Genomic DNA, 12058 nt, shown 5'->3' with positions numbered 1-12058 from the left:
AGAAAAACAATAAAACATATGTCTTGTTTAACTACTTGTGTAATCTTCTTCGTACTTGCATGCTTTATTGTTACCAGACTCATAACTTTGAATAAAAGCCTAAATAAAATCACAGTGTCTTCATAGTGTTGTTACCTGAGTTCCCGGGATGGGTGCGAAGGGGTTTGTGGGTCTCAGGACAGGCTGGTTGTACATGACAGGCTGAGGGGGCATCATTTGAACGCCCCCCATCTGATGATGACCCATCTGAGGGGGGAGCTGCAGAGGACAAACACATTCACACAGTTCATACATTTTCACTGTATCTTTTTCACTGTGTCTTTGTTTGTCTCAAGATTTTCAACTCGCAGTACCCCATTGTTGCCAGCAGGGGTCAAAAGAGACATAAATTCCAAATGTTCAAATGGAAAGGGAAGATAAAAAACAAAAATCTTCTCATTGCAGTCTGATTAAAGAATTATATGACCCCTTTTAAATGATGTATGACTGTTTTTGAAGATGTAGTGTTTGGTGTTATTTACCATTCCATACACAGGCACTTGAGGTGTCGTCATAGGAAAAGCCACTGGTGCTGGAGCCTGAGGAGGGACACAAGAAAAGGAGCAATGAGCAGTGAGTACTGACGCAGAAAGACAGCTTGTGATGGTCTCTCTCAGGCTGATTGTGGCGCTAATTGTTTTTAAATGAGGCAGAATATACGCAGTGTTTTGTATCTGCTTGCGTTATTATGTCAGTAAGCTCGTAATAGTTGATATAATTCAGTTGATATTGTTCATCAGAGCTTAAAGATGCTACTATGTTACTTTTATAGTGGAATGACCGGTTTGTCTTCGTGGAGATTGCAGCGTTTTGCCCAGAATCTTCCACAGTATGACATTTAACATATCTTTCTTGCATTTATTCTATTACATGTGCTTTTACAATTAACAAAATGCCTTAAAAATATGAATTTGCATCTGTGTCTCCCTGAAGATGGAGAATAGAGCTAGAGATCAATTATACAGTGGAACTTTACAGCCAAATTAAAATAAAAACGCCTTCATGGAGACGAGCTGGTTACATAGTGCACCTTTATATTCAGATTTGTTCATTGTTCAGAAAGAGATTGTACGACATTAACATATTTAGAAGCCCGAAATGTTGCTACAAAACATGTCCCAGCACTGACACTGACACAATTACCATAAACTATCCTTCAAAGGCATTAACTACAAAAACAAACAGCAGAATGAAAACCGTAATTAGCTAGAAAAGGTACGCTCAGCTCAGATCTAGTCACATTACAGAAGAATCTTCCCTCTATTGCGAGGAAAACGTACACATGATAAATACTGAAGCCCAAAAACATGTTTCATAACTGGATTGTGACAGGCCTATACACGATTCACCATTTTAAAGTGATTAAACCAAAACTTCTCTTAATTTAATTGAGCTGTCAGACTAAATATGGGGGAGAGAAATGGAGCAGATCCACCAGGACTAAAACAGGTAAGTCACCAAGACATGACTGACGTTTTTTAAAAGAAAAAAAAAAACAATAACTTCCTCGACTCTCTCAACACCTGCCTGCAAAAAACAGACAGAACTCTGAAGAAGCTCCAGATTCTGTTTTTTTTTCGGCTACAAACAAGAGCGCGGCATCTGAAAACTGCTTTCATCAATACGCAACTTCACATAAACAAGGACGAGTTGAATTTTAACACCTCCAATGCAACAACATAAGCAGTTTAAAATGTGTCAAATGCAACAATTCAACATTTTCCGTCTCGTGCTTCACACTGGGAAAAAAAAGGTACAAGGATACTCACATAGCCAGTGTAGATCATCCCGTTCTGCGAAACAGACAGGAAAAAAGAAAGTGCTTTGTCATTGGAATGCATAATAAAACGCGAACAGGAAGTGGAGATTACCCTGATCTATAGCGATTTGTCTCTCTCTATTGAAATCGTGTCACGACTTTGGGGCTGTCTGCTGAATACACGAGCGGTGGGAGGGAGGAGGTCAATCAGAGCAAAATTAAAAGATGAAAGGGGAGTGAACAGAAGCGACGGGCAGGTAATTATCATCGGCACAATGGACTCGGAGGAGTTGGAACGCGGCTTTGTGACCGTGGAAAAAAAAATCAACACTGCAGTGGACAATACAGAGAAGGATATTAATATTTATGTTTCAAACCCCGCTGGCGACTTAAAAGCGGGGGCTAAACTTTGACTATGAAGGTTTGAGCCGACCCTCAGATTGTCCACTGTGATTTAGAGTGGGCAATTTGTTTTAATCGAGATCCAGATTTTGGTTTTATGTCAAATTGTCAATGATATGGTTTCCTTTTTTCTTTTTTTTTTATCTCTGTCAGTAAAAGTACGTGGTCTGGAGCAGAGTTCAGACTTTGGGGGAATAGATTGGGCTATTTTTTGTGTTAAATGTATATTATAAAAGGTCATTTGTTCATGTTCATGCTCATAAACTCAATACTGAGAATTATTTTATTTTGTGTGTGTGTGTCATTTTGTTATCAATTTGTCATTCTTCTTTTTAAATTGCCCAATGCAGTGTTGGATAGAATAGACAGAGAAAATATATAGGTAAAATTCTTGATTGGAGATAATTCATTATTTAATCTTGGGCCAACCTGTGCAATTAATAGAATCTACACAATTATTACCCCAAACTAATACAAATATGATGAAAAAGACGGTTAAAGAATCTTTTAAACTCGCATGAATCACAAAACATGACTTATTCTCTACAATTGACCCAAACAATCTTGATTATACTTTTTACTTCCTGATACTGGATCACAAAATTAGACTTTCTTGTTGTAAAACTAATCATTGTGCAAAAAAGTTATAGTTATAATTGCAGCAGTCGTAGTACTAAAGGAAATACAATGGTAGTAACAGCGATCAAGACTGAACATTTATCTCTATTCACTATTTTATAAGCTGAAAATAAAATGCAGCCCGTCTCTCAGCGTTGTTTGTGTTGTGGGAAAGGCTTTATCCAGTGAGAGCTCAGTGGGGGAGAGGGTGACTCACCATCTGTGGGCAGGGCATGGGTGCAGGGGCCATAGGGTGTGTGCTGTGGGCCCAGTTGGTGCTGGTGCACATGGTTTTGGTCTGCCATCCGCCTCCTCCGGACGGCTTCTTCTCCACCAGACCTCCCCACTGCAGCTCCGGTCTGACGGGACACAATTATGGCTTTGAACACAAAACATTAAACAAAGGACCAAACGTGCAGACGGAAAGAGTACCCACTTTTTGGCTGGTGCACTTCCAAAATGCAAGTCTGAAAGGAAACAATTGGAATTAGCAAATTAACGTTTATTAAATTAACATTCTTCACATACTGATTATCTATACTCGGGAATGAGCTGTCACTGGTGGTTATGCGGGGTGAGAAAATAATCATGTTTATTGCGATAAAAAGGATATAGACAATAACAGTTCCTACTAGGTTTTGTATCATCGTGATAATTGCTTACAAAGACACTCCACATTACGCCACCAGATTGTGCGGAAAAAGCTTCTTGTGTATTATGTTCTCTTCTAGATCGTTGTCAGTAATTAAAATAACCAGTGTGATATTATCGTTGATCGTTATTAGTTTGGCCGTGACAATCGTGAGAAAAATGTCAATATTGTCCCATGCCTGGTGGTTATTAGAGTCAAATGTACACATAAAAAACATTAAAACGTGTTATTGTAGTCAAGCCAAAATACTATTGATACTACTACTATCTGCTTCTTTTAACTGACTGGAAATGTGCAATATTTCATTGTTCTTGTGCAGCCTGCAGTGACATCGAGGCAAATGTGACCCAAATACAATACACTACCGAATGATGGCGTAGGGGTTAGGTCGCTGTCACTATTTGATGCGCCGGTGCTGTTATCTCCACAAAACTACCGGACTCACTATCAACAACGACGACTACAACTAATCCAGAACGCTGCTGCTCGTCTTTTAATTAGAGCCCTGAAATCTGATGACATAAACGCTCTCCAGTCCCTGCACATGTACACTTCTGCGTCGTGTCAGCGGATCATTGTCCCAGAGACTAAAGCAAAACTGAGACGAGATCGTGCTTTTTCCGCGGCTGGCAACACATGTCTGAAATGAGCTCCCGCTGAACATCAGACGTCCTCTTTTTAAATCTCTTCTTCAGTTGTTGGTTTGTTTTCTTTGTCGTTTAACTCTGGTTGAAAGGTTGACATTTTACTGTCTTTTTATATATATATTTTTTTATTCTGCTTTGGTGCTGTTTTGTCTCTTATTTTAGATACAATAAGATAGCCTTTATTTGTCCACACGATGGGGAAATTTCGGTGTTGCAACGCAAGTAGATACAGAAGTAGAACAGATAGGTCGCTTTAAAAAAACACTCTCAATAGAAAAACTCTTAAAACAAAACTCCTATAGACAGAACCTCTCAGATTCTACCAATAGAGGGGGATAAAATAAGATAACGTAAAACAAATAATAATGATAATAGTGGCAAAGTAAACACTCTTATTTACAGCAGTGTGTTAACGTTTTGTGGCTCTTTGGTTGACTGTGCTATATATAAAGTTGGATGTTCTGCCACTTCATCGTGAGATTGAGTCTCTGCCAGTTTGCCAAATGTCTCTCCCCATTTGCATACTAAACTGTCAAATTAACACTATGGGCCAACCCCTTTAAAAAAAAAAAAAACTAAATACAAAACATGTAGCTGCACTTACTTCCTACAAGGTTGGCTAACGACGAGTCCAAGTCACTGGGCAGCATCTTCCCAGAATGCAGTTGGACCCCGGGGCTGTGGATGTGAGTGGGCGGGGCCGGCTTCAGCAGATCACCTGACGCGTTTCCAGGGCAACGTGAGAGAAAACGGGTTGAGACAGGTGCGACTCATGAATATTCAGTGTTAGCATTAGCGTCACTACCTCCCCAGGCGTGGTTGTTGTTGTTGGGCACAGTGTGAGCGGTCGGGATGGGGGCGAATGTGGGCTGCAGGGTGAACAGCTCAGTGCTCAGGGTTGGCATGCTGCAAACACACAAACACAACTCTCAAGGCTAATGTAACGCTACTCCATATTGGAAATGTCATACGGCTCTTAATTACTATCATATTGCTAGCTTAATATACCTTTTGATGAAATAGTTTCGGTTTTGTTTCAATTAAAATGTGCATGCCTTTATTCCTCATTAAGTCAAGACATCCATTTACCTTTACATTCCTGTTTATTAAACATTTATTTTACCGCTTTCCATCTTGGGTTTTGTTACTTCCCCTTAACACCTTAACTATGAATAAGCAATGGGCTGGTCTAGACTAGACTAAAACTTAAACTGAGCCCCAAGAAAACCAAGATATGGATTTATCTCCGTGTGAAACCAGGACTAGTCTTGAACTAAACCAGGTCTAGAGAACTAGAGCGAAGCCTGACTTCACCACAAATAGATGAATCCTTCTTTTCCCAAAGCTCAAATGTTTGGCACAATGCAAACTGACAAACACAAACCACTTTAATCTGACTTTGTGCACCAAGTGAAATCAATAAAGCACTTTTATTTATTGAGAGAGCCACTCCCGCCGAAGCTTGGCAGGGCTGTCTGAGTTAGCTGCTTTATAAAAAAGTAAAAAGGAAAAGCGGACAATCCAATAATGCGAGTTTGAGGCGGTTAATGTCAGCTGTGATGTGTGTGGACAGTGCAGCGGCAGAAGTGTCCAGGAAAACAGAGCATGACATTTTAGGCTTTTCTTTGTCTTTTCACAGACAAAGAAGTTCAAAATGAAAATCAAGCCCACTCACTAAACCACATCATCGATTTAGACAATCAGTTATTCCCAATCTAGAGGTCAGGACCAAAACATTGGCCCTCAAAGATCCTCAGGGGTTCTTGAAAAAGACAAATTATATTGAGGGAATTTTAATGAAGGAATGGCATGTCAATTGCTTCTGTAAATTATGTTATAATCATGTTCTTTATTGACCAGAAAATACAGTACAGTTCCTTAGACAAATGTTTATCAGGATGTTCTGGTCTTCATCTATCCACAGGTAAACATGGAACAACTGAGCTAAATGGTTCAAAAACATGCATTTTACCTCCTTTACTGTCGCTCTTTGTCTTCTATTTTAGGGAAAAGCCTTTTACTCTTGGTCCCCAGACATTTCTTTCTCAGAACACTTTTCTATCAGCGTAATTGAAGGGATTGAGTGGGGGAGAAACATGTTCTTTCTCATGGTTCATTGGGTACAGGACCTTTGAATCACCTCTGTGTAGGTTTTGTCCCAATATTTTATAACTGTTCTTTTGGATCTCGACCAAGGTTTCATTAAATTGTCTCTGTGTCTTTCTCTCCGACCTCTAAAATCTTGTTCTTGTCTCGATCTTGATTTAGTCTAGTCAAAATAATATAATATAAAAGTGAGTAATAGTCCATCTCCACTCTGTGAAAACGCTTAGTTTAACGTCCTATTCCTTCCTACTCTGATAACCACTGACAAATAAGATAATCACCAATCAAGTCAATATTTTTACAATACATTTTATATTGAAATTGCATCAGCCATTTAGTTTTTAATTCATACTTTTCATTTTACAAGTTCAGACCATGTTGGTACGTTTAACTACTATATGCAGGCTTGGAATTGTTTGATTTAGTACACAAAGTATTTTTATGCTTTCCTATGAAGTGAATGCAGTGTCTGGACTGGATAACTCACTGGTTGTTGACAGGAGCAATGGGCGAGTTGGAGAACAGGTCGGTGGCTCCTCCGCTGCTGTTGGCACTGCTCACAGACTGAGTGCTGGGAGAGACTGTGGGCGTCTGCATGTCAAGCACTTTAGGACCGTCCTCCTGAAAGACACGGCGATGGCGGAGGATCAGTCGGCGAGCTCACACACGGCACATCCGAGCTCACAACACATCATGCTACATCTGTTTCCTGTCTTATTTCTATATCGTTTTATGTATATCTTGATATTTAGGTAATTATCTTGAATATTTTTTTTATAGTTTTTGTTATTCTACTGCTACTGTTTTAGTACTTTGATATACTTTTGTCTATAATGTGACAAATTTACCTACAACATTAAGTAACCTGAACCTTAACCTTTTCCATTGCAAATCAGCATTTTCTCCATTGTGGAACAAATAAAGGTTATCTTACCTCACTTAATCAGCACGTCTATTCATTTGTAATAATGCAGTAACACATGTTCAATGCAACAGCTTGGATCTAATAGATATTAATAATATGTAGAAGGTAATACCATTTGATGTAACCAAGCTTTAGTTATAAGGGTGTAGTTAATTATTCAAATCCGATTTTCAATTATACAAATGCATGATAAGCTAAGGATTAAAAAGTCTAAACCAAGGCTTAACTAAATTAAAAACTGGGCCAAACTAAAACTGGTGCTAAAGATAGGACTAAACCTGGACTAAAGCGAGACTAATCCAGAGCTACATCAGGATTGTTATACTTTTAATTCCTCCAACTACACATTTCACCAATATCGAATGAAATATTGGGTCTATTGTGCATCATTACGATTATATATTAAAGAGCCCTTGATCCCTCTTTGTTTAATAAATGCTGGTCTGCTCTGCATGCTTGTAGGTTGTAAATTCATTATGCCTCGCTGCAGACAGTGGGCCGGTTGCCAGCCAGCGACAGTTTGATTTCCTCCATTTTAAGATTGATGCATGAGTCCATTCAGGTTCAACAACAAGCGGGACAAAGACACTCCAGGTTCAAGCCTGTTGGTACACTGCACACGCAGATACAGCAGAGACATTTTATAGACTCGTAACCCCACATGAGGCGGCAGCAGTTAATGCACATGAGGAAGTCCTTTGTGAAAGTCACCATTTTATTGATTATTTTGCTTTGGCTCCCATAGCTCCACCGTGGTTTTGTAAGGTCTGAACCATCAAACATTCATCATCCAGCTGTGTCTTCTCTTTATAAAACGTGACTCAACATCATCAGAGTCATTAACTCGATAGTTTGAGCTGCATTCATTTTCCCAATCCGGTGCGTCGTGGGGAAAACAAAACAATATGTAATTATGATGAGGTATTAGCTTTTTTTGCAACCATCATTATAACCTAGAAACAATTAAAAGTGCAGCACATCTTTTGTACCTTGGACTATTTGCACATCAACTCTTTCTCTATTTAACATTTTTTCACATTTATTGTCCCGGTAGCACTTTAATTACTGCTTATATTAGTGATTGTTGTGTGTTTTTGCACTGTGAGTCATTGTTTTATAGCAATCTGTTTCCCACGAGCAACTGAAAAACATGAAGTGTTCTTATTCTGATTCAGACCTTTCATCACCTTGACTTTTACCTATTCAAAATCAGAATTTTTGAGTAACCATGCTGGAACAAAAAACAAAACCGAAACATATTTCTTTGGCCAGAGGTTGGTCGTATCCAAAAGTAAAAAATAAAACTTATCTGGCAACCGAAGTAGCCAGCAGCCGTTTGTTAGTCGAATAATCATGTAGATGCGCAGGGAGTGAAGCGGCCGTTCCCCATTGTTATGCATACACTGTCCAGAGGATTTACAGGCCAATTTGTTTATATCATATTTGAAGTGATGGCCAAACCCTCCCAGCGTTTCCTCTCGTCATCACTCAAGTTCACTCGGTAATGACTTCCAGCCAGTTTTAGGTGACAACCAACTCGGCCTGAACAATATAGGGAAACTATCTAATTACGTTTTTTCCGACAACTGTTCAACGAATGTGATTTGTGATTCAGTTCATCACGTCCAAGCGCATTAGCACTCTAAAGAACACCCACATATCATTAACTGGTGAACCAATACAAGAATAACAAGCGTTTCGGAACATGTCTGCAGGTTTTATCCATTATAAGACTCTACGGGGTCGGATTAGTCTGTTGTTGTTGTTGTTGTTTGCAGAGGGCATTATTATATTGCCAAAAGTAGCAAAGTGCAGCCATTCGTTATTTCAAGTCGACTGCGATTAATCTTGCAACAAACCTGCAGGACCACCGCTGTATTAGTAATTTAGCATTAGCTCGTGCAATCTATAAATTATCATCCTCGTTATCGCATCCACTGCCAAATTGCGCGTCAAAATCAGATGCCGTCATACAACTTTAATGTCTCTGCCCGGCCGGTGCATAATGACGCTTCGGGACATAAATAATTTCTACTCGTTTTAATTCATTGTAATCACTGTGGTCTCACCTTGTGTTGCAGCCTGTTGTCCTCCGTCTTCTCGTCCATTCGGCTCAAAGAGATCCCTGTGCTGGAGAGAGAGGACACGGCACTCGATAAGGTGCTGGATCTGCCAACGCACACATCATTTACCTCATTCCCGTTTAACCTATGCTTTTCTTTAGTTGTTTCAGTTCGTCTCAGTCTTGACGAAATACTGCTGTCAATACCAGAAGGAGTACTTAGAGGTAAGAAGAAGAGACGGTTTGCTCAAACTTAAGGCAATGCTGAAGGGAGATTTGGATTCATGATTGCAATGCAGTGTAAAGCATATGAAGTGTGGATTATAATTGGCCACATAGCGCTTTTTGGGGAAATAATTGAACTGAATGAACCATAATTTACCCAGAAGTAACATGGAAGTTGCACAGTCCAAGCCACACATGAGTCAGAATCTAATTCGGCTGTGAGCATGGTAAAGCAGAGCCAAACCAAGAGGAGTAAAGTGCATCTAAGATTCATTTAAAGCTGCGCTACACCACTGTCTTGTGTCCATGGAGACAAGCAGGTGATGCCAGGCCAAGTCACAGGTCAGATCTGTGGAGAGGAAAGTTCGCTGACAGAAATAATGCTGTTTTTCAATGTATTTCTTTGCAATAATTTGATAATTGCTAAAGTTTAATGCCCAACAGTGGAACATTATCTCCAGGTGACTGATCCTCTACCAGGAAAGTTAAATTAGTTTAATTGCAGAACATTAATGTAAACCTTTATCTTGAATTAGGGATAATTTAGAGTTAATCCAGTACTAAACCAATATTTACCACGGTCTAAACCAGATTGACGAGATTTAATCAAAGCAAAATGCTGTAAATCAATGTTGAACTCATCTCATCTTATCTTGTGTGATTCAATCCAGGGCTACAAACATATATGGAAATCTTAGGGAAAATTACGTTTAGAAATGTTTAATTGGCAGTGTTAGTGTTTTCAGTGAAATCATTTCCAAAAAAGTCCCTGTGGAGGTAAGAGATATTTTAAAAACTGGAGAATATTGAAACTGTTTTATCTATTCAAAAATATAAAAATATTCTGCCTTTTTACATACTTTAGATCAAATATTTGGTGGTGTCATAAATATAGTTTGGAGAACTTTTGCTACTTTTCATGCTCTCTTTTAGTCTAATCGATGCTCAGGGCGAGTCTTTACCACGACTTCCTGTAGTCGACTACAGCCCTGGAGTAATGCTAACACATGCTCTTTGGTGGTTCATTTGACGGTCTCTTTCACGTTTGTACGACTCTTGAACCTGAACCTAACATTTATGAGCATGTTTTAGCACATTTCTGTTGGATTGCTAAAATACTGTTTGAATATTGTCACCGCAAATTCCCCCAAAATATTCAGGTATCAATTGTTGTCATTACCCGCCCACAATCTGTTTATGCCATAGCAGACGTTTTTAAACACAGGTGGCTGACTCTCAGTTGCCAAGTAACAGATAAAAGTGCGTGCCTCGTCTTGTCCTCATGTTATAAACCTATATGACAGGGCTGTAGCCGCTCTCTGGTGTCACACACTTTATTCCGTACTTGGCAGATGATGAAAATGCACCTGAGATTTTGCAACCTAAATTTAGCCTGGAATTTTCCGCCTTTGAAATACTTTTGGAGTCGAGTGTCTGTAGTTTTGTAGCACATGGACATAAACAACATATCCATGTGCCACCGTTGAACAATACATGATACGCAATTACACAAAGACCTTTGGTAACCATTGGTAACAAATACTGTGTAAGCGAATTTGAAAATATCCATGCATTTCATACATTTATGTTATGCCTATTCTCCCAATGACTTAGATAATTATCTTTGATGTTTGTGAATGATTCAAATCTTTTGCGTATTTTCTATTGTAAGTATGTCCTTCGTGTAGAAAAAACATCCCTTTTCTATTATCGATGGTACACAAATGTTATACAAGCAGAAGAATGAGTAAAATATGCTAAAAATGAGCAGGCAAATACATTAGAACAAAGTTTGGATAAGAAACTTAAAAAGGTAAACACCAGTTAAGATGATTTTATCAAAGATCTTGGAAGTCTTGGTCATTCCTCTCAAGGATTTGTTCTTGGCTGAAATCACTTATCAGGGAAGCTTCAAATATCAGCAAAAATGAAATGACATGAACCACTCTTTGATGTGTAGATACCAAAGATTCAGTTCCCTTTTGAGAGCCACAGATCATCCTCAAATCCAAATTGCTTATAATGAATACACGTGAAATTGTCTTAAAGTAGCTAACAAAACCGTGTAAACAACCTAGAGTAATTCATAAACAGTTTTTCAAAGGTTTTACAGATGGTCATCTGTATTTGGCTGTGTTGGCTGTCCATCCCTGTTTGTCATCATAAGTCTGTTCTGAAGCTGTGCCCAGGTTCCCCGGCTTTAAAGACGTTTTTCCCATCGAAGCTCGTCTAAGGGGCTTTCGCAAATCGGAGAAAAAAGGAATTTAAACTGCCAGTTCCGGCTCTGAACTCACTTTATCTGTGCGTTGACACTTTCACGAGAGGCAAAAGTGGCAAAATGTCTTTTAACTTAAAACCGAGTGCCGATGACCATCTTTTAAACCTTTCTTGCTACGAAAAACGATTACCACTAAATGTGGCTTTGATCAAATGTACATATAGTGCGTCTGTACCTGCTGGCGATGGTGAGATCCTTCAACTTCCTGCCCTCCAGAGAGGACAAGTGCTGCTCTAACGCCTCCAGGAGTGAAGTGGGCGCCTGCAACCGGGGCAAGGGTCAGGACGAGACAAAAATTAACAACAACCCATCGAGGTAACACACCGTTTCCTCTCATCTCCCCAT

General features: G+C 39.3%; 1 protein-coding gene across 4 annotated transcripts in view; it reads right to left on the bottom strand.

Moving 5' to 3' along the window:
• The window catches only part of LOC140360517 (phosphatidylinositol-binding clathrin assembly protein-like), a 57108-nt gene that overhangs the window by 3216 nt on the left and 41834 nt on the right, over positions 1–12058 (bottom strand). For 2 of the 4 annotated variants that reach the window (XM_072445750.1, XM_072445752.1), the window contains 10 exons: positions 11889–11974; positions 9218–9317; positions 6711–6844; positions 4923–5023; positions 4722–4835; positions 3255–3285; positions 3036–3177; positions 1809–1832; positions 522–578; positions 136–258 (listed from right to left, as the gene is read on the bottom strand). In XM_072445750.1, the coding sequence (XP_072301851.1) occupies positions 136–258; positions 522–578; positions 1809–1832; positions 3036–3177; positions 3255–3285; positions 4722–4835; positions 4923–5023; positions 6711–6844; positions 9218–9317; positions 11889–11974 (912 nt within the window). The remainder of the gene's footprint in view (positions 1–135; positions 259–521; positions 579–1808; positions 1833–3035; positions 3178–3254; positions 3286–4721; positions 4836–4922; positions 5024–6710; positions 6845–9217; positions 9318–11888; positions 11975–12058) is intronic. The other 2 variants (XM_072445751.1, XM_072445753.1) reach the window with 1 other exon arrangement.

Source organism: Eucyclogobius newberryi, unplaced genomic scaffold (genome assembly GCF_026437365.1).
Source record: "Eucyclogobius newberryi isolate DKJ021-1_F unplaced genomic scaffold, fEucNew1.0.hap1 SCAF_15, whole genome shotgun sequence".
Taxonomy (NCBI): Eukaryota; Metazoa; Chordata; class Actinopteri; order Gobiiformes; family Gobiidae; genus Eucyclogobius; species Eucyclogobius newberryi.
Note: the sequence above shows the minus strand (reverse complement) of the source record. Positions and strands in the feature narration are given on the sequence as shown.